The sequence below is a fragment of the Carettochelys insculpta genome, chromosome 3 (assembly GCF_033958435.1).
Source record: "Carettochelys insculpta isolate YL-2023 chromosome 3, ASM3395843v1, whole genome shotgun sequence".
Classification (NCBI taxonomy): Eukaryota; Metazoa; Chordata; order Testudines; family Carettochelyidae; genus Carettochelys; species Carettochelys insculpta.
In genome coordinates, this window is record NC_134139.1 from 186480869 (window position 1) to 186504745 (window position 23877).

General features: G+C 41.9%; 1 protein-coding gene across 2 annotated transcripts in view; it reads left to right on the top strand.

The window, feature by feature from the left end:
- VSNL1 (visinin like 1) overlaps positions 1–23877 on the top strand; it is a 145097-nt gene extending 121220 nt beyond the window's left edge. For both annotated transcript variants that reach the window (XM_074991298.1, XM_074991299.1), the window contains exons 3-4: positions 15999–16214; positions 19092–23877. In XM_074991298.1, the coding sequence (XP_074847399.1) occupies positions 15999–16214; positions 19092–19289 (414 nt within the window). In that variant the 3' untranslated portion in view covers positions 19290–23877. The remainder of the gene's footprint in view (positions 1–15998; positions 16215–19091) is intronic.

Consider the following 23877-nt stretch of genomic DNA (forward strand, 5'->3'; position numbering starts at 1 on the left):
GTAAAACTAGGCAAATATCTAGCTGAGTTGATATACCCCCTGGGAGACCTCAGTGTACCCACAAAGGTACATGTGCTCATGGTTGAGAAACGTTCAAACTGACCTCTTATTCTTGTCTGGTCTGCTGCATGCTGCCTGACTGCTTTCTTGGTCTCTACTGACACTACTCAAGGAGAAAAGCCACACTCAACAGGAGTCGGCACAATCCATTTCATACACTTTTGGTTCATGTTGCCTAATGGAGTTTTTCATAATGCTGTTTCTTATTTGCAAATTGTGGATCTGTTATGGTAACATCCCTTGAGCTATGTGGTCTTCAGGTGTACGAGTCTATTACAGATCACCTTCTTGAGAAAGAGGAGCATGACTTGCAGGGATTATTGATCCTCCGTATTTGTCGTCCCATCTCCTCCTGACAGTTGGAAGCTATAGCGAGCTATGTCACCCCCATGTCACATCATATATGACTTTCCAAGGAGGCCTACATTTTAGGAGAGGGATAACTCAGTGGGCAGAGCATTAGTCTTGTAAATCCAGGGTGAGAGCCCAATCTTAAGGGTGCCATTAGGGGTCTGGGGCAAATAGATATAAAAAAATCTGTCAGGGATGGTGATAGATCCTCCTGTGAGTGCAGGAGACAGGACTTGATGCCGCTTGAGATCCCTTTCCAGCTGTATGAGGTATGCATATCTCCATGTTAAAGGAGCTTGCTAGTCAGCTTCCAATTCTCATTCCTGAATGGCTGAAAGCATATCTAACCTCTTATGATAAAAACTTTCTTCAGAGCTTGCAGATGGGTAATTTTTCTTTTAATTTCCTGTGCAAAATTTTGCACATGGAAGGGTTAGCAAGAACAATACATCTGACTTCATGTCTGATGCTTTGGCTTTGAAAGAACTACTTACAAGCCTGTATTACAGCAACATTTGGAGCATTCTGTGTAGTCCTTGTACCAGTGCTTCCTGGATAAAAAAATATCCATAGTGTTACTGCGCTGCAGGCTCAAACCAGTTTGAACTACTTGTGTATGCAGAGTACCAAGTCATACTGTTTATCTAATTCAGATCAATCCATCAGCATTAGTATCTGAGGTTAGGGATTAACTGTTGCGGTGCAAATACTGTCTCTCTCCAGAAAATATATATTTTATATATACAGTAGACCCTCGAGTTACGCAGGGGTTGCCTTTTTGCAACACCTGCAATACTCAAAATTTTTGCACAAGTTGGGGTGGGGAGACAGGAACCAGGGTGCAACCTGTTTCCTGGCTCCCCTGGGCTTGCAGGAGCTGGGAAACTGACCATACCTATGGGCTGGTCAGTTTCCTGGCTCCCAAAGTGTCAGGGAGCTGGGAATTGGCGGGGTGGGGGGGCGGGGGCAGGCAGCCTGGTTTCCATCTCCCTGCCACTTGCGGGGCCTGGGAAACTGACCAGCCACGTGTGCAGCAGGGAGATGGGAACCAAGCAGCAGCCTAGTTTCCAGCTCCCCGCTGCTTATGGGACCTGGGAAAATGACCAGCTCATGGCTGGTTAATTTCCCGGTTCCTGCCAGTGTAGGCCAGCCGGGAACCAGGCTGCCCTTTGATTCCCAGCTCCCTGACGCATGGGGGGACCCAGGAAACTGACTCTTGCAGAGCCGGGAAACTGACTCACAGCTCCCCTCCACTCCTTGGAGCATAGTAATTGACCAGCCCACCACCAGGGCAGCTTCAAAGTGTGCTTAACTGGAGTTAAAGTGAGTCATGTGCAACTTAAAGCCACATAATTTGAGGGTTTACTGTATGGAGTAAATTATGCTTATTTTTTCAACATGACAGTCATGTATCTACAATAGGTTTGTGACTATAGGACTTGGGTGATCATTAGTACATTCAAAACATAAACACTGCAATGTTAATTTGCCAACAAATCAAGGCATTTAAAAGACTACTATTTTCCTCAGTAGTCAAACAGTCCTTTCTATCCCTATTACATTTATTGTGGTCTGATGAGAGTTTCTTTGAGCTTTGAAAGTATTCCATACCAATTTAAGTCTAAATATAAAAATTGTCAATAAACTAAAACATTTCATTTTAAATGGTCTTGTTATGATGAGGTCTTGTCACATTGGGATCAGAATGTTGGGTTTTATGGTTCTAAAATTATTCAAATCAGATGTTGTGAAAGCTTTCAAAGTGTGCTTCAATTAACTATATTATACTGACAGTAAATTTAAGCAATAAAATTTGGTCTGCATAGCTAGATTATACATTGTAATTATCATTTTATATTTCATATACCAGCTATTTCATATTTAAAATCAATGAAATGAGACTATTTCTTTTTAATCCTTTCTGTTGCTGCAAAGGTTATATATTTGAATTTAAGACTTTTTTTTAATGCAGTCAGGACTTCACCCTTTAACTTTCGATGGATTTAGGAGCCTATATTCTAAATTATTTTTGAAAAATAGGCATCAGGCTCTTATGACAACTGTCTCAACTTCTTTTGATGCATGCTAAACTGGTCAATAGCTTGGGCATAGATTCACCTGGAACTATATATGCTTATTTTGGAAAAAGTGCGCTCCCTTAGCATGTCATACTAATATAACCATAGTTGTTTACTTACAGTGATACAATTCTGCTGTTAAATTTCCCCACGTAGACAAAGACGCTGGCTCCATGTTAGGTTGGGAGAGAAAGCTATTATGAATTGATGTCCCTATCTCTGAGCTCTGTATATTTTCATTTTTTGATCTAGGCTGACATCCCACTTTCCAGATGAAAAACAAATTTTGACTATGTATAAAACTATAACTATTGCTGAACCAAAAATGCAATGCCACGTTAAAATGCAATTTAATTACAATTTTGAAACAGGATGGTCAAGCTTGTGGTTTATTTTATTTTCCTGTACTGGCAAGCTGTGCTGTTACAATGCTTTGGACAATTTACTATTATAAGATGGCTATTTACTAGAGGGGTTTTGGTGAGTGGCAAGATCAGGGAATGGCCTAAAGGATTACAGGTTTTATTCTTAGTCTTGCTACTAGCTCATGCGGTGATCTTTGGCAAGTATTTAAATTCTCAGCCTCAGTTTTGCCAGTGTGTAAAATGAGTTAAAATAACCTTCCTAGAATGATATGATTGTTCATGTTTATATAGTAAGAGCTGCAGCTGACAATACTTTTTCAAACATCTCTTCCTGGAACTATGAAGGTGCAGTCATTACTAAAGTTTTGTTAAAAGTACTGTTAAAACTATTTCCTGATTCAATTGAACAAACCAGAGAGAGCCAAAGAGGCTTGTCAGAAAATCTTCCAGGATACAAGAATCCTCTAATTTAGTGTTCCTTTCATAGACTGGGTACCAGCATTAGGAGAGGAATAAAAAAATTCCCCTCCCCCATTTAAATCACCAAATCATTCTAATGGTTAACACATCCCTAGCACTGCAAAGAAGCAATGTGGCTCTTAAGTAGTCACTTTACTCCAGACAAAGCATGAGTAAGAAAAAAGATGAGACTAGACAAGCAGCAATACAAGAAATGCTAAATCTAACTTCCTACCTGCCCTTTCAATAACCTGTGGCTGATCAGCCATAGAGTTCAATGCTGCCCAAGGTCACAAAGGCTGCGTCTACACGTGCACGCTACTTCGAAGTAGCGGCAGTAACTTCGAAATAGCGCCCGTCACGTCTACACGTGTTGGGCGCTATTTCGAAGTTGAAATCGACGTTAGGCGGCGAGACGTCGAAGTCGCTAACCCCATGAGCGGATGGGAATAGCGCCCTACTTCGACGTTCAACATCGAAGTAGGGACGTGTAGACGATCCGCGTCCCGCAACATCGAAATAGCGGGGTCCTCCATGGCGGCCATCAGCTGGGGGGTTGAGAGATACTCTCTCTCCAGCCCTTGCGGGGCTCTGTGGTCACCGTGGGCAGCAGCCCTTAGCCCAGGGCTTCTGGCTGCTGCTGCTGCAGCTGGGGGTCCGTGCTGCATATACAGGGTCTGCAACTCGTTGTTGGCTCTGTGTATCTTGCACTGTTTAATGAAAGTGTGTCTGGGAGGGGCCCTTTAAGGGAGCGACTTGCTGTTGAGTCCGCCCCGTGACCCTGTCTGCAGCTGTGCCTGGCTCCCTTATTTCGATGTGTGCTACTTTGGCATGTAGACGTTCCCTCGCTGTGCCTATTTCGATGTTGGGCTGAGCAACGTCGAAGTTGAACATCGACGTTGCCAGCCCTGGAGGACGTGTAGACGTTATTCATCGAAATAGCCTATTTCGATGTCGCAACATCGAAATAAGCTATTTCGAAGTTGGGTGCACGTGTAGACGTAGCCAAAGACACACTTTAGTTTGATTTTATAAATGGCTGATTTTACAGTCACAAACATGCATAGCAAAGGCAAGCTCCAATACTAATTAAAGTTAATTAGTCTCATCCTTCCTGGCATATGGTGATGGCATCCAGGAAGATTTTTGTTCTTTTTGATATAATGCATTGTAAATTGGCCAGGGATTGAGTTAGTTTTTCAAAGGAGTCTAAGGGCATTAGGAATTTCAATGGGAATGGGTCCACAACTCCCTTAGGCTGTGTCTACACTATGAGATAAATTCAAATTTATTAATAATGATTTTGTAATTCTGGAATTTATAAGTTCAAATGTGACCATCCTCATCTCCCCACATGCTCCTCACAAAGTTGACCTATGGCTGCCATACTCAATAGGTAAACCGACTGTTGCAGTAGTGCATTGTGGGAACCTATCCCACAGTTCCCTCATCCCTGTAGCATTCTGGGTATGCTCGCTGGTCTTTGGGATCACCTTCATACATTGCATTTTCATCATTCACCTTCCATGCTAAGCAAACGTCCATTTTTCCCTTAGAAAAGAAGGAAAAGTAGGGAACCCACAGAGATGGCACAAAAGCTTACAGAAATGTCTTCTGCAGCTGAATTCTCAACTGCCCATCCGCTAAGTGTCTCCCCTCCTGTGGGTGGAGCTAATCCCTGAAAGTAATACAGAGAAGACAAGAAAGTTTTGGAAGGAGAAGAGCCGAAGGGAGAACCTGTGCACCCTGACTGTAATCTCAAAGTGAGAAGAAAGAGGATAGGAAAGGCTAGAAAAAAAGATTTTTGACTTTCCTCTTCACTACAGACATTGCCAACACAGGTGATGGCTGTAAAATCTCATACACTGAACTTACAATGGAAACAGGAATCTCAAATAGCCTCGGCCCCTGTGTTTCTGAGGGCGTCAAAGCTTGAAGCCAGAGAGGAGATATTAGCAAAAAGATTTTATAACCTCAGTATCAAACCAGCAGGTGTCTGCAATGCACAGCAAGCTCCTGAAAAGATTTTTGTTGGGTTGTGTGTGTGGGGGGGGGTGCTGTGGTCTGCGGCTGCAGAGCCACTTGGAATGTTGAAAGAGCTGAAGTAGTCCCCCCAACTTTCTAGCTGCCATGAAAGGCCTTCCCCACAGCTGCAGCAAGCCTCTGGAGTATCTTAGCTGCTGGGGAAGACTTTTCTCCAGCATCAGCAAGCCTCCGATTATCTTAGCCATGGGAGGAGACTTCACCCCAGCAGCTGCAAGCACCACTGGTCCCTTGCTAGGGACATGGCGGGGAGGGAGGTTCAGTGGGAACCAGTTGAAGTGGTCTCCCCATGACTGTCTTATCCACTGGGGGAAGACCTCCCCCAATGGCTGCAAGCCCCCTGATATTTTAGTCACTGGGGGAGACCTCCCCCTGACAGCTGCAACCCCCCAAAATTCTTTCCTGCCCTTGGAGCCCTAAACATGCACAAGGTAGGACATGGTAGTGCCTGGCAGCATGGTCTGCACCAAACAGCAGGCATGGCATATTACTGGGTTGGGAGCTACCCACGTGATGTGGCTCAGCACGGGAAACACCCCAACTGCATGGCACCTGTGGGGGAGGGAGGGGAGTTCATGCACAAATATAAACCAGTGAGAAGTTTAACAGCAACGAAGGGTCCTGTGGCACCTTATAGACGAACAGAGAAGTTTTGAGCATGAGCTTTCGTGAGCACCGACTCACTTCATCAGATGCTGGTCTTGGAAATCTGCAGAATTTCTTGGTCTTCCTGTTGCCTAATTCTATGGTAGGTTGCCTGACTGGTAAATTCCATTTCCTCCTCTCTAGGAATCATTTCCTTTTCATTTGGACATTATTTTTACAACTATTTTTAGGTAAGTAACACATGGTACACACTATGAAAACATCCCATAACATTTGAGAGAGAACAGTTAGCTTTTTGTAGTTTGTAAACCCACTGCAAAATACTGTAGGTTCTGCGCAACCCTGACAGTTTCAGTCATAGAAGACTTTTCGAAAATAAAAAGGTTTGTTTTGCTATTCCCTTACCCAGTGATTTCAATAGTGATTAAGCGTAATTCCTTTAATTTCCAATGACACTGGCCCCATTGTGTATTCAGACAGGTTCTCCTGATATACTGAAAGCAATAGCCATTAAGAATTTATTTCTAGAAATTAGGAAAAGGTGGATTCAGCAGCTTTGCCTTTTACTGGGTGGATGTGAATAAACTCTCTCCCCCTTCAGCCACCTCAGCACACTTTCTTTTCATAAAAAACAAGTAACGTCCCTATTTAGTAATTTCAAGCTCTGCTTCCTGGGAGCAGATCAAGGAGGTTATTTCAGTTCCAGCTCCTAGCTAGGAATAAGATGCTCTCTGGGCGTGTTCTTGTCTTTTCTTCAGCTCTAAGCCAATTGTAACAAAACATTTTAAATGCACCTTAGGTTGGAAGCAAAGAGAACAAAAGAATACTTTTAAAAATAATCTCAGGATGGGCCCAGGGCCAGTTTTCTCTGAAATAGGTGCTTGGCTCCACTTCTTACATGAAAATTTTCTCAGCGGAGGAAGCTGCACAGAGGAAATATTCATGTATTTTATTCTTTAAATTTTTTGACAATGAGTTTTGGTTTGTCTGAAGCAAGAAATCTGCAGATGCAGGTTTTAGGGTTTCCTCCAGGATTTTCAGGCATCAGTTACAAGTTCCAGTTTCTAGTGAGGAGACCTCCTTTTCAATGATTCAAAGACCTGCTGTTGCATTTGCTGCCAGTTAGAAAAACAGCCAGCCAGCCAGCCTGGGTCTTACCCATTCATCTCAATACTCTGATTTGGAACATCTTAAATGCCATCATGTCAGGTACAGGCATAACCCAGATTAACAGGCATTCTGTCCTTACACACTCATCTCAACTAGAGATGTATTGATGCACAGATGGGTCACCAAGAACAAATTTAGAAAGACCCCTCTTTATTCTTTGCTCAGTGAGATTCCCCAAAGGATCCACTCTAACTTACCCATCTAGGCTTCTGAGACTAGGTGTTTGACTGCAGAATGTTTCTGATAGGAGGGTAGATTCTTAGTCTCATTAGTAAGGCCCTACCAATTTTATGGTTACAAAAAATGCACCAAAGAGCATGAAAAAGCCCTTGTCCATGAAATCTAATGTCCCTTTGTTCTTAGGAGTTCAGAAAGGGGGCTCCTAGGCAGGGGTGGGACAGGACTTGACTATCTCCTGCAGAGTTGCCCTGCGGGGCAGGCTACACCCATTTCTTGGTGTCTCCCTCTGCTGCAGGACATGCTCTGGGACTGGGCAGCAGCCCAAGACTGTCCTACAGCTGGAGGAGTCTTGTGGAGTTGTGTTTGATCTTCTCTGTACTACTGGGAGTGCCCCAGCAAAGGGGGCTTCTACCCTGGCAGGGCAGCGACAGCCCAGCTGTGAAGGCAACACAGAAGAGGGGGATGCTTCCATAACCTCCTTACACTGGGCCACCAGCTACCCCCACATTCCCTTTTTGGGTTTGGAACCCCAGTGTTACAATACCATGAAATTCCAGAATTAAGTATCTGAAAACTTGAAATTCACCAATTTTTAAATTCTGCGGCTGTGAAATTGACCATCCTGGACTGTGAATTTGGTAGGGTCCTTTGCAGGAGCAGCTGGTCTTCCTTCTTCTTAACTTTTTTCCTTGATTCACCGCAGTTCATACACTTACTACCTTCCTGAGCCATTTCCTACCAGCTACATCACTCACTTTGCAGCATTCTAATGGACTAAAGGGATGCTGTGGTCCCAGGACTACTCCATTTCTGGCACACTCAAGTGACTGATAAAACAGCATTTTTTATTCAGGTGGAGACAATCCAGAAGACCTCGATGACATCTGCACTTTGTCCCTAAGGAATGCCTGGGAGCCCAGGGGCTTGTACTTTAACCCTAGGATGTTCACTGGGAGTAGAATTGTGAAACACTTTAGTGATGTTCTCTAGTTATGAGAGAAATAAAGTAAAATTCCCAATTCCCTTTATCTCTTTGTGACTTTCACGGGTGGTCACTATAAACACTACAGGGGAAAAGCTGAGAGCTGCCAACTGGTTATCAGTCCCCTGAAGCAGTAAGTGCTGCCTCCTCAACAGTGACAAGCTACTCCACTGACACAAACTTCGTAAGACACAAGACTTGAGGTTTCACATCCTTAAAAAAAAAAAAAAAAAAAATCAGACACATATACACAAATATATGCCAACTTGCAAACCCCCACAACATGGTAGCCCTGACAACATATCTGATTCACTGTGCAATAGGCCAGCCTCTTGCTACAGGCAGGTGGGTGGGGCTTTCAGAAGCATTTAATGTTTGACTAACTTTGCCAGCAGAGACCCCAGCAGAAGCAGAATTAGGTTCATTCTAATTGCCTTCAGGGATTGACTCATCACCCAGCATTTGTAGGAACAAGCATCTTGGAACAGCATTTAACAGTAGAATGTTTGTACTGAAAAGATTTGCAGAACTTCTGTGGAACTGTCGTCAGAGCTAGTTCTGAGTTTTACTGCTGATAGACCCCCTTGTATAAATACAAAAGCACAGACCTGGGAAATTGTACACTGTTATTGTGAGTCTCAATAGCTAGTGTTTTTCTTAAAGCTGCAGATGCTGGAAACCTGTGAGAATATAGCCTCTTTTTTTATTTTTCTTTTCTTTTTTAAAAGAAAAAGCTCTAGCCCCTGTAGCTTCAGAGAGAAGACAAGAATGTTTTCTGAAGGCCAAGAAAATAAAAGGGCTTTAAAACAAAACTAAACCTCATCAAACTCTTAGTTTTTGCTGGATGTATGCGTAACTAGTTGGAAAAAACTATTCCAATACAGTAGGTATCACTGGTTTGCAGACACACTGAAAAGTAGGGACCAACAAGCTTCAGTTATGAGTTGTGTTCTGTTGAGTCTCTTCGTCAATGAGGTAGATGATGACATAGACGGTACAAGATCCAAAATAGTCAGGAAGTGAGGGGTTTGGGAACTAGAAACTGTAAGTGATGCATGAAAGAACACCCCTGGTCTGTACTGCTCTTCTGGAAGGTTTGTAAAACCTGCTGTTGCCATGGCCACAGGGGTGCACCGCACAAATGGGAATACGCAGAAGCCCATTCAGGCAACAACTAGATTTTTCCAAGGAGTACAATAAGCATGTGTTTATTTTAAAGGTCTTATAGTGCTATTTCCTTTTAATGAGCATTAAAACTATTCCAATATAGAATGGCTAAAGCTACTTTCTATTCTCCAATCTCCCAAACAACCACAACATTTCTGAAGTCTCTGCTCCAGAGATCCCCAAAATTTGAGACATGTTCCCCAATGTGATCAGGGAGAACCATTCCGTGGGCATGGCTGGGGCCTGGGCCAGGTGCCCTAGAGCATCGGAAGGGAGCACCGCCTAGCTCTGCTTCTCCTCCTGGTCCAGGGTCCTAGCCCAATACCGCTGACTGCCTGAACCACAGCCAGGGGCAAGGGACAAATCTGCATGCAGTCTTCCCCTGCTTTACGAGGGTAATTCGTTCTGAAAAATCCCTCTTAGGGCGAATTCTCATAAATTGAAAATGTAATTACTATTAATTTCAATGGGAAAAAATTTATGCATTCCTGAGGCCCCAAATGTACACCCATTTATGCTAAAACACCACCAAATCCCAGAGCAGGGCATGGGGAGGAAGCCCGGCCTGAGTGCAGCTTAGGTTAAGTGGGGAGGGGCGCTGCCAGGGGCTGGCTGCGTGGGGAGCTAGGCAGGCACAGGGGCCCCTGGCTGGCAAGGGGCGATGCCTCTCTCGTGCAGGGCTGCACAGTGGAGAGGCGCCACTGGCGGCAGCGGCAGGCAAGCCAGGTACTAAATGGGAGGGAGCGCCACAGAGGGCAAGTGGTGCCCAAGGCACAGCTGCGCGGGGCGGGCGGTGGCCGCCCCCTAGCCGCCCAGGGGGTGAGCAGCAGCAGGGCTGGGATGGGCTGCGCACCCAGCATACACGTCTCGCAGAGCGGCGTGATCTGCTGCTGGGACTCGGACAAGTCTACTTCCCCGCACTAGACTGCCGCCCTCTTGCAGGGCGCTGTGTCCCCCCGCCACATGGTCTCTTTGTCAGGACCAATGCAGCCGACTCCATCCTCTCGGTGCTTGCCTACCAGAGCGGCCAGCCTGCAAATCGGTCCTCGTAAATGCGAAGAAATGTCTCATAAGCTGAAGTAGGGTATTAAATGAAGTTCCTCAAAGTCAAATTCTCGAAACTCGAATGGGTGTATCTTGAGGTATGACGGTAGTTTGGGGACCACTACGTGATTCCATGGCAACCCATCCATGGAGATTTGTTGTTTGAGTTCACTTTTCCTGTTGTCATCATTGTAGTGCCAGGGAACATAAATATCTGACAAGCTGAAAAACAGCCTGATATACAAATATCCTTTAGGCAAACACAAGGAAAGGAACATTGTTCATCAGCTTGCTTGGCCCTACAGCAAAGTACGTGTAGAGGTCAGAATAAAAGAAGGGCATGAAGACAGATCAAGCAGACAGCCACACTGCATTTTTACCCAACTCCGACAAGACGCCTGCTTGAGGAATAACTGCATATGTGGCTAATGATTTTAAGCTCAATCCCCACTTGCACCTTGTGTAGCCATTTTCACCTGTTTAAAGTGGTTGTAAAATACAAGCACAGTAAAACTCTCATATCCAGCAGCCCTGGGAACAGGAGGTTGCTGGATATTCAAATATTCTGGATAATAGAGAGGTATACCTAGCAATGAAAAACACTAAAGAAAAACAAGACTAGATATTAAGAAACAAAAATGTATGCAGAGTACTTTATCTACCAACAGTAGCATTTTACACTGTAAACTTAGTTTTTATTTATATTTTCTTTCACTATACAGTTCTTATGAAAATGTAACTAAAATTTGCTTACAGTTAAATTCTTGAGAGTTCCAGATAATAAAAAGTGGATATGAAAGAGTTTACTGCATTTGGAAAACTCTAGAGAACAGGACTTTTGCAGAGATGTCTACCCTGCATCTGAGTGAGAGGCTCCCAGCCCAGGTCCACAGACACGTGACACGGTACTCACACTAGCTGCATGGATGTGGCAACTGGAGATGGTGCCCTGGTTCTCAAGGCCATAAACTCCAGCCCAGTCACAATGTCAAAGCAGTCTCTGCACAGCTGGTTTTAGGGTGAACCTGTGCGCCTGTGGTCTCTGGCTGGGAGACTCACCATAGACATAGTCAAATGTGAATGGTTAATGTGTGTTGTACTTTGCAAGGGGAGCGTTACCTACTCAAGTCCAAAGTTGCATGATGTACTCTCCCAGGTAAAGGCCAACTCTTCACTGATAAAAACTGGTGTTCGTAGAATCATAGAATACTGGAAGTGGACGGGACTTCAAGAGGTCAAGTCCAGGGCCCTGCCTCCATAGCACCGTCTGTATCATCTCTGTTTGATATTTATCCAACCTGTTTGTAAAATCTCAAATGATAGAGATTCTACAACCACCATAGGCAATTTATTCTAGTACTTAACCACCCTGAAAGGAAATTTTTCCTAATGTCCAACCTAAAACTACCATGCTGCAATTTAAGCCCCTGGCTTCTTGTTTTATCAGAGGGTAAGGAGAACCATTTTTCTCCCTCCCCTTGTAACACCCTTTTAAAGGTACTTTAAAGCTGCTATCATGTCCCATCTCAGCCTTCTCTTTTCCAAACTAAATAAATCCAATATTTTTAGTCTTCTCTCATAGGTCATATTTTCTATACCTTCAGTCATTTTAGCTGCTCTTCTCTGGACCCTCTCCCATTTCTCCATAAAATGTGGTGCCCAGAACTGAACACAAATCAAAGGCTATGGTTACACTACCGAGTTTTGCCAACAAAACCCCAGTTTTGTCGACAAAACTGGTGGAACATCCACAAGCAAAACGTGCTTTGACGACAGTTTGTGCCTCCCTATTTATTAGAGTCAAATCTAAAACATCTACCCCCCCCCCAGTATTCTCCGCCTTCTGAAGTAAAAAAAAGACTGTTTCCATTGCATTCCAGGAATTTGCTGGATAATCTGTGACTTACTGTGTTCTTTTCCCAACAGTTGTCTGGATATTTGAAGTCCCACATCACCACCAAGTTCTGTGCTTTGGATGATTTTGTTAGTTTAAAAAAAAGCCTTGTCCACATCTTCCTGATTAGGGGTTCTGTAGTAGACCCATACCATGACATCACCCCTGCTTTTTACCCTTTTTAACCTTACCCAGAGACTCTCAACAAGCCTGTCTCCTATATCCACCTCAATCTCAGTCTGAGTATATGCATTTTTAATATATATGGCAACACCACCTCCCTTTTTTCCCCAACTATCCTTCCTGTCCAAGTTATATCCTTCTATACCAATATTCCAGTCATGAGTTTTATCCCAAGTACTTCTGAAGCCAACTCCATCATACTTGTTTTCATTTACTAGCATTTCAAGTTCTTCCTGCTTATTCCCCATACTTTTTGCATTTGTGTACAGCCAACATAGTGATTTAATTTTACCCTCCAGCATGCCCCTTTCACATTGTATGCTCCCCTCAGTCTGGATTTCTGTCAGTGGGAAATGTGAGCCAATCTCTGTAAAACCACACCTGGGTCTGGGTAGAGGCATCCACGGTCATATGGGCTGTCTGGCTACAGCCACAGTTGGAGGAGACAGGAGCAGTGTTGTTTTGCCAGAGCTACTTCACCTTTCCTACTGGACCCTTAGGACTGCAGTAACTCTGACAAGGGGGAAATGGCTGACGGGATGTGAATAGTGGGATGCTGCAGACCTCTAAATCCCAGGCCTGCCCTACTCCGACCCTCTGTCCCTTCGTGCCTTTGAGTGCAGTGTTTCTGGGCAGCTCTGAATTACAGGGCACCATCAGTGTATATCCCTGTACCACTTGTACCAAACTGCACGTACTGCAGTGGCAGTTGGTCTTGCAGTTAAGGCTCACAACTGGAAGCTAAGGTTATTCCCAAGCTGCCACAGCAGTCCTGGTTCCAAAATGATCCCCCCAGTCAGATGAAGCATTGAAAGTGTCTTCTTCCCTTCCCCCTTGTAGCATAGTATCATGGTTGTACCCAAAGATCTCAGATGAATCCCATTGTGCTTCAGTTGTATGAATGCATTTCCAGAGCGAGGAAGCACTTAAGTCCCTTTTTTGTCAATAGGATTTCAACAGGTTTGAAAACATCCTTCATGAATAAGCCCATGGGGGACAATCCCTGGCAGTAAGACATTAAAATTACTAGAGTCATTGCCCCAGACACGCTTGCAACAATAGTCCTTTAAATATTTTGACTGAACTAGAATCTGCAGCATTTTACGTGATAAATGAACACAAGTATCATAATGTACTATTCAGTTCAATCTCATCTTCTTTCCCATTTACTTGTTATGTAAAGCCATGTAAACGTGTTCCCGATTTTGTACCATGTGGAACTGGTTATAATAAAAAATAGCTGCAATGGTACTTGACTGTATAAAAACAGCTTTTAAACAGCAAAAATACTCAATTTAAAAATAGACTGTGGTTCATCTGAACTTGTGGCATTTATTGCAACAGTTAGCGCAATGATTTCTATACTTACAAAAGACCTCACTGCAAATGCAGTTATAAATTTTAACTTCTGAGGAACCAAACCCCTTTTAAAGGCACCCATGGTAAAAAGGCAATTATGATCAGAAAATGTGTCTAAAATATCACACTATCGTATTTTATTCAAGTCAGAAATGTTTACTTACCTTTCTGAGAAATGTCAGCTTTTCATTGCTATTCATACTGCAGCGCTAAACAGCCATGAGAATTGGAATTGTTCACGCTAAAACAGAATCTACCAACAACAGAATTGTTAACTAACTGCTAAACCCTGCATTTGATGGCAAAAACTTTGTTCTCTTCATTTGGAATCAGATTAGGGTACGTTATTCAATTGCAGATTACTCCTGAGAAAGACACTTGAGCCAGAAAGAACTCAGCTTTAGTTTCAGATGACAAATTAAATTTGCAAGGCTGGAAGACAGAAAACATCTCTCTGCATGTGAACTAAGCAAATTTCCTCTAAGTGACTGCCATAAACAAACACAGGATGCCAGCTCCCTTTGTGCAATTGTTTCTATTTACAATCAATTCTCAGTGTACAACTGCACTTTAGGAATGAACTGGTTAAATGTTAGCTCTGAAAATTGGGTAGTGTGTTTGTGTAAAATTTCCTTGACGGAAGGGTGTGCTTTTTGTTTTTTTGTTTTGTTTTGGTTTTTTTTTTGGAAACATGCCCCTAGTGCTTTACTGTATGGTTGTAGCCAGACAGAGTCTCCCCCTTACAAGCCAGCTTGCTCATTGCCCCCACCAACCGAGAAGCACACAGGGCACGGAAACGGCTGCTGACAGCACAGTCTTTGATGCCCTCATTGAGGCCCAGATATGCTAACTTATCGTGACCCTGAGAAGCAGAAAGTACAGCTAAAAGGCTAACAGGCCAGACTGTCAACATGAGGGGGGGGGACCCTCAGAAATCACCCCAGCTGGCATTGATCAAGATGATGCACACACACAATCACCCAGAAGGGGACGTGCCCCGCCCGCACAAAAGAATGTCCTGTACTCCTAAATTGCTTATCTCTTGTCTTACAAGTGCAAACTCAGTAGAAATGCCCTTGTAACAAACTGGAGTCACAAAAGACAGACCAGTACGATCTGGCACCATAGATAAGAAAGAGAATACGTAACCCAAAAGGGGTATAAAAGATGGGTCCAGCAGAACTCTAACTTTGAGTGCATCTCCACCAACTACCTGCTGGTCGGGTCAGGTGATTGCCTCCCGAGGTCCACAGCTGGGGACGCCCAACCTCGTATTCGTCTTTCCGCGGAATTGAGTGACCGATCTGGCTTGGCTACGCTGGTATCGAGAGACGCAGAGAGGGTAAGACACACCCATGCTAGGTCTCTGACTTTTTTTTTGTGCACAGCTAAAGAATTAGAGCTCTGTAACTAGTATCAAGATATCATTGTGTTAGATGGTAACAGATATCTTTGTATTGGATTGTAACATAACTTGTTAACACCTGTACTTTGCTAGCATATAAGAAGTAAACAATAACCTTTTGTAACCACACGCTTATTACTGTAGCTTAATAAACTTGTAACTAGTTAAGATCCAAGCCTAACTATTTTGTTAACCCTTTTGTCACTGCAACACAGCTGGCACAACAAAAGAACTTTAACCATTTGGTTACAACAGCCTGGCCGTAGGTCAGAGTGCTAGGAGCTGCCTGCTCTAACAGTAAAAAACTGGGTTGCTTAGGACCCAGGGGAATCCGTCAGCCTGTCTTGGCTGCTTGCAGCGACGAGCTCTCTGCTCTTGTAGTTTTAAACTTGGATGATAACAAGGGCATAGTTGGTACCTCACCGCACATTACCCGGCCACTGGCTAACAATGGTATATTGTTCACATCTTTGCAGTGAGTCATTTTCTAAATATTAGGCACTGAAACTATACTGGATTATTACTGATATTTTTTATTGTACATTCTCAGTTTAAGAGCACAGTAAGTTTTCAAACTAGATTAATGTTAATATTTCTGTGTGTGTATTTTTCCCTAAACATCCATAACCATATTTTTTATTTCATTTTGCAGTTTTTTCCATATGGAGATGCTTCAAAATTTGCCCAACATGCTTTCAGAACCTTTGATAAGAACGGCGATGGAACCATTGACTTCAGAGAGTTCATTTGCGCATTGTCCATCACCTCAAGGGGCAGTTTTGAACAGAAACTAAACTGGGCCTTTAATATGTATGATTTAGATGGTGATGGTAAAATTACAAGAGTGGAGATGCTAGAAATTATAGAGGTAAGAAATATTACACACTGTACAAACAATTTGTGTGAACATTTTCCAGGCAAGTGCACCACATTTCAGTACACGTAAACTTCCTGATACTAACACTCATAAGCAAGCAAGGGTGTTAGTGCATAAAAACACACAGTATGTATGCAAATTCAATTTTTATATTAGGTGCGTGGATAATACTGAAATTTAACCAAGACATAGGGGTTTACAGAAAGCATAGTTTCATCAAAAAGTCTGCATCTCACAATACATTATGACTTGGTCTACACTAGAGCTACAATTACACAAAAGAGTTTTGTCAACAACTCTGAGTGTCCACACTAAAAATGCATTCTGTTGACCATAAATTGACAGAATGTGGCACTTTTGTCAACAGCCTTCTGCCTTTCATGACAGAATCTGTCAACAAAAAAGCTGTGTGGACACTCCAGGGGGCCCTCTGGCGACACACACAGCTTCTGGGTCACTGGGCAGTCCTGTCTGCTGTGCTTCCAGTTGGTCGTTCTGTTGACACAGCAGATTGACAGAGTGCTCATGTGTGGCTGTGATCTATTGACAGTTTTGTCAGACGATATCTTCAAACAGTAACTTCTGTTGACAAGTGGCTGTAGTGTAGACTCAGCCTAGGAGATTAGGTCAAGTTTAGGTGCCTTAAGTTGAATTTCTAAGAAATCAGTCCGCACTATGGAGACCATTCCATCGACTTTAAGGGCTCATAAGATTGACTTTTGTACTCCTGCTTTTCACAAGGAATAATGCCAAATTTGACCTTGGGTCAGTGCAGATGGAGTGTTGTGAAATTTGACATTCTTGGCCTCCTGGAGGTGTCCCACAGTGCCCCAATATGACCGCTCTGGCCAACACTTTCTGCTCTGTTGTTCTCCAGATGTGCAGGAAGCAGCCCATGAAAATTTTAATTTCATGTCTTGTTTGGCCAGTTTGGTAAGCGGAGCAGGCAGCACACCTCAGGTGCACATTTGGCATCAATACCCAGGGTTCCAGATAAGCTCCAGCCTAGAGCATGCAGGAGATCCAGGACCTTGTTGCTGTGGGAGGGGGATGAATCTGTGCTGGAAAAACTACAAAGCAAGGCAGCAAAAGAAAATGGTCTCACACATGCAGAAGTTTTGTAGCCACTGCTGATCATCCCAGACCTGCAGAACAATGTGGTCCCACCAGTCTGAGCTTGTTTCACAGCACCAGAACCAGCACTCCACTGTGTACAAAGCATCGAGTGCAGCCAACATTGCCCGATTCCTCCTCTCCAGTGTTTCACATTTGTATATGTCAGCATCTTCCTTGCAGCATTTGGTGCTCCCACTTCTGCTTAAGGCTTTGCACATACTGCAGCACAATATATGACACGCTCATAATACTTGCCACAAGAGTTTTAAGCCATACAGATTCCATGCTAGCCTTGGAATGGCATCTGTGTGGATGTGGAAAGAGGGCGTGAAAGCACATTTTGCCACTTCTTTGCAAAAGGAGGGGGAGAAGTGCACTATGGGATGCTGATGACACACACCCACAACCACCGATGGCACATTTTTGTCCCGTTTCACACTAGGACAGAAACCCACAATGCCGGTGGGATAGGTATCCACAGTGCACCACTAAGAAATTTGAATCTGGTAATGCTATCGGTGACACACTCCATCTACTTTATGTACCACTGTGGACGTGCAATCAAGTGCTAGAAAACTGGCCTTAAACTACCTAATTTCATAATGTACACATAGCCTAAGATATTTAGAAATTATTTGTCCAACATTGAGTGCCAATTCTATTAGAAACTAGACTGTTCCAGCATACAAACGTCCAATGGAAGGAAGTTCTAAAAATGTTGCTAAATAGTGATTGCTGAGGTGCAGAATATCAATTTTAATATTATCAGTACATACAATAGCTTAGCTGGATTCCTCAAACAGTAATATTTCCAGTCAAACAAAAAACATTCCATTATCTAAAACAGAATATTCCAATGTTTACTAAATATTAGAAATTTCTTCAGACTTCTTCGGTTGACCCACAATTTAATAATGATGATGTAATCTAAGCCATCATTCAGTGTTTTTAAAGTGGCTAGCACATTTTAAAATAATGGTTTCCATAATGTCTGATGGCTATGTATATACTAAGATTTTAACAGAGGTATATTTAATTATTTGTGCATGGAACAGTACAAATGAACACTTCTTGGATATCAAATAGCAATTCTCAAATTCACTTCTAAAACAAACATAAATCTTTACCTGATAGAAAACTCTTTTCATTCTTGAGGAAGTTTTACTTCCTATCAGACCAAGAGGATCTTGTAATAAGAAAAAACAAACTAAAGCAAACAAAAGCCAAACATTTGAAGCATATGACCCTTAGGAAACTAATCAGCCACAGAGCTGAAGGCTGTTAAAAACCTCAGACTCCAGAAGTGCATACGGGGATTTGAGCTGTAGTGCTGGTCTAGTTTATTTTAATATATGACCACACTTTTACTGAATTATCATAAATAAAACTATGCTGCTACTTGTAACTGTAAACTCACTTACAAAGAAAATCATAATTTTACTGGTAAGTAAAGGTTTCAAGTGCTTGAAGTATCAAATTAGTTCTAACATGCCAAATCAAATAAGCATTTTAAAGAAGGCTGTACATATATTAATGAATTTAAAATAAAATATTTAAGAGGTTGTTCCCTGTCAGAAGCAAATAGGTCTGACATTTTTAAAAACTAAATTTAGGGCGTAATTGCATTCTTAACTTAGAAAATTATGTCTGTGTGTAATCATGACCCCCAGAACTCTTTGCTAACTACACATAATTTACTTCAAGTTTTGATTTTTAAAAAATTATAACGTTCCTTTTGATTTCTTTCCAAAGGCCATTTACAAGATGGTGGGTACTGTGATAATGATGAAAATGAATGAGGATGGTCTCACGCCAGAGCAACGAGTAGACAAGATTTTCAGCAAGATGGACAAGAACAAAGATGACCAGATAACACTGGATGAATTCAAAGAAGCTGCAAAGAGTGATCCTTCCATTGTATTACTCCTGCAGTGTGACATTCAAAAATGAGCTAATGTAAAATGCATTATGGACTGCACAGAAGTTTAGATGTTCCATTCAGTTTGCAGCTATTTCCACACACACAAAAATTGCTTGGACTACCTATAAATGGACTTGCTTCTTGTGTTTGAAACACTTGTGTGCATGAGAATGTCATTTGCTAAAGAATTTTAAAAGTATATATTATAAAAATAAACTGCCACAATGTGATGTGTGCAATGTCATTTCATAACAGTCCTATTCCTCTGAAGCCTGTGCAGCAGTACCGTGCTGCGGTGAAATTATACTATTGATTGTTCGTTATACTGATGCTAGCTATGTGTCTTCTAGCCTAAGTAATGTTATTGACACTGACTTCCCATGGTAATGTAAATGTTGATTATAAACCATGTCACCATTCTGCTGTAAAGTAGTACTGGACAGACAGAGGCGAAAGTTCCTCAGTTCAGGAGTCTGATCCACACATGTGCTTGTATTGTCAGTGAATATAAATGTAATTCATTTGCATGCCTTTTAGGTTTGCCTTAATTCTTACCTCATTTGCATCCTTTCAATCTGGAAAGAGCTATGTCAGAGGAATGCAGTATAAACAAAAGTTAAGTAAATCGTGCTAAATTGTTCCCTTAATTAAAAAGTATATATACATTTAAATATTGTTTTACTGGAAGTTTAAAAAGTTTTATTGGAAGTATATTGATTGCTGCCTGAATTTTCAAAAGCTTCCAAAGAGGTTGCAATATATGTCCCAAAATAAATTTATAATATTTGACTTTTTCCCCCCTCATTCTTATTTCACCTATTTGTATGCTGCTACTGACAAATAAAATATGCTTCAGTCACTAGAAGAAAACCAGAAAACAGCATGAATGGAATTGGGAAGTAGAACATAATTCCTGTCCAAGCTGCCTTATTTGATGAATCACGTTACAAGAAATCAAATGCTATGGCTCTCATATATATCAGTAGGGACAGATTCTCAACTCCATATATCAAAGAAAATAGCCAGTAACAATACAAAGGAGCTCACTCTCAACATTCTTCCTTATCCAGTGGTAGTCTAGTATCTGTTCTCCCTAATAATGTCACTAGCAGCAAATCCCACTTTTGCTGAAGTAGTCACAGTGTAATTCAAAGAAAAAGCAGTGAACGGATAGGACAGAGGGACTGCTTAGAACAGCTGTAATAGTGTGCAAACTTACAGATCTGCTCCCCTTGTACCTCGTTCAGACAAATCACTTGAATATTAGAGTTCATGTCCCATCCACAAAAGGACCTTGATTCCAGGCATGTAATGTTTCCATATTCAATGCTTCAGATTTTTTTTACCACTGTTGTTACTACATATAGGCCTATTAAAGAGAGAGTCTGATATTCAGAGATTCAAGTCAAGATTCTTTTCATACAGTTTAAAAATAAGTTCCTTAGAAGTCTTGATGATGGGGGAGAAAATTGCCATGACTGACATACTAACTCTTCAGACAGCAGTAACAACAGAGAGGTGTTTAAGATTCAGTGGCTATATGCACTGTTAGGTGAATATTTTCAAGGCCACTAATTCAAAACTCAAACAGGAAGAAAAGGGATTGTTAGCTTTCTGAACATTTTAAAAAGTACTGAATCATTTTTTGCCTAGAAACTGAAAGCATCATTTTAGATTTCTGACCAGCTACAATACTTTTACTTATAGAGCTTTCTCAGCAACCTCTAAATCAAAGCAGTACTCATTCCCTTGTCCAAAAGCCGGCATAACTCTCCTTTGCTTATCCCACACAGGGCTGTAATATCAGTAGGATAAAAATAAAGCAAAGAGGATAGCAGAAAACCTATGCTAAAATAGGTAAGAAGCTCAGTCATATACTATGCACCCATTACATGGCTGAAACTTCCTGGGATGACTAGAGGAACTGCAGATAACATCTCATTTGTCCAGCTCACTAAAGCCCTTAAATTTATTAGCTTCTGACTTACTTTAAAATGCTCTACAGGATTACAGAAATGGCAGAAAATACAATGCACGCACTGTAGCCAGGTCTGCCTGTTGGGGGAAGACAGCAAAGCCCCAGTACTTTAAAATTACACATTATCTTTTGAAGATGCCGAACAGTTCTATCAACCTGAAAATAATGCCTTAAAAACCAGATCATCTCTGCATTTCTAGACTGAATATGTAAGCTGGGCTCTAAACTTGAAATCAGAGTAAACATCTTCAAACAAGTCAATAAATAAGCAGCAAGATAGGAAGCAGTGGTTTTACATGGATAAATATGGTGCAGATTCTTCCCCAGAAAAACTTCCCATGAAGCACTATTGGTTTCATCTTCTTTGTTCAAAATTAGCTCAGCTTGTCCAGCCCATCATGTCTACAGACATGCTGTCATTTAATTTTCCTGGTTACAAAGTTGGAAATTTCAACAACAACTTTGCACCATAATTTCACTAAGACGATAAGATCCTCACTAAATTTATAAAGTGGTTTCTCTCATGTTCACTTAAAAATAATTGAATGCTTATGAAACACTAAGCTAACAATTATAAATTGGGTACTTTCCTGAACTAATGCTCATTTCAATCATTCATTTATTTACTATGACTTGCAATGGGTCTTCTACATTTCATTCAGATCCTCAGATTAAAAATAAATAAAAATCTCCAACAGATTCCAGTGGGAGTTAGCTCAAGACATGATACCTCTGCTGTACAAAATGGCCACAGGCTCAAACATAAATATCAAAGGTAATAATGGCAGCATCAAGATTGTCTTCTTGTAATCCAAGAGCTATATTGGGCATAAATAAATTTGTATCTAAATAAAAAGTACCAAAAATAGAAGAACATGAGAACAAAGAGGGCTCGCTCAACAGCAAGGTGATTCAGCAATTGCACGAGCTGATTTAGAAAACAGATGCCTATGAAGTCCTGTCAGTCCCACATTTTTATACTTTCAGGAACTGATGGATTTAGAAGAAATTGAATAAAAAGCCTGAAGTAATGTTTGCCATCACATTAAATAGTCTAAATTCACCCATTACAGAAACTCTGGGATTAAGAATAAAAGCAAAGGAATTTAGTGAGACCTGCAGTAATTCATTCCCCCTCTCCTAGCAGTTATCTAAAACGGCACTAGTAAAGGATGCACATATTTAATATTCAGGGCTTGCCCCCTGCCCCCTTTTACCTCGACACACTTTCTATGTACTTCATTCTCTTGGATCTTGCAGTCAGTGGGAATAAATGACATGTCATTCATTTGGTTCACATTTTGCTAGCCTTAGATGACTTCTTCCTGGGGGCACCAAATGATAATAAATCTGAATAAATTTACACTTGAAAAGCAAACAGTGAGGCCAGGGTTCCACATCAATCTAAAAATCAAGCTACTGGTTAGTTTGTGACAGCCAAGAGCCAAGTGTAATATAGACAACTGGCCTTTTCATTCCAGGAAAACTATAGTCCTCGGCATCAAGTATGCAGCTTGTCTTGTCCCACTTCATATGAATTTAGATACATCAACACTGATGTAAAATCAGATTTTGAGCCATGGCCCCAGTAGAGATCTAAATACAGTGCCAGCATATCTCCCTCTCACATTTCCATTTAATAGCAACTAGCTAGCTAGTTTCAGTATTCCTAAAACAACTACACTTTGTTATCTATATGCTCAGTGTTTGCAGAAACAGAAGTCGTGGTACATGTAAGTACCAATGACATAGGGAAGGGTAGGAGAGATGTCCTGGAGGCCAAATTTAGGTTGCTAGGAAGGAGACTGAAATCCAGGACCTCTATGGTGGCATTCTCAGAAATGCTTCCAGTTCCACGCGCAGGGCCAGGGAGGCAGGCAGAACTTCAGAGTCTCAATGCATGGATGAGACGATGGTGTAGGGAAGAAGGGTTTAGATTTATTAGGAACTGCGGACACTTTTGGGGTAGGGGGAGCCTATACAGGAAGGATGGGCTCCACCTAAAGCAAGGTGGATCCAGGCTGCGGGCATTAAACATTAAAAAGGTCATAGAGCAGTATTTAAACTAAGAGATGGGGGAAAGCCAATTGGTGCAGAGAAGCATGTGGATCGGATGGAGACTTCTCTTAGGCAAGACTCTGACCAGCACCTGATGAAGTGAGTCTGTGCTCACGAAAGCTCATGCTCAAAACTTTTCTGTTAGTCTATAAGGTGACTGATAGTCTATAAGGTGCCACAGGACCCTTCCTTGCTGTCCATTGATAGAGATTCTCTAGAATTCAGTCAGAAGAAGGGAGATGGATAGAGTATGGGCCAGATCAGATGAGAAAAAAAAAATCACATGTAAAAGAATCCAACATGTCAGGGAAGGGCAGGCATATGAAGAGTGGTAGTTTTTTAAAGTGCTTTTACACAAATGCTAGAAGTCTGTCTAATAAGATGGGTGAATTAGAGTACCTCATATCAAAGGAGGAGATTGACATAATAGGCATCACAGAAACCTGGTGGAATAAGGACAACCAGTGGGACACTATCATACCAGGACATAAAATATATCGGAAGGACAGAATGGGTCGAGCGGGTGGCAGAGTGGTACTGTATGTGAAAGATAATATAGAATCAAATGAAATAAAAATCCA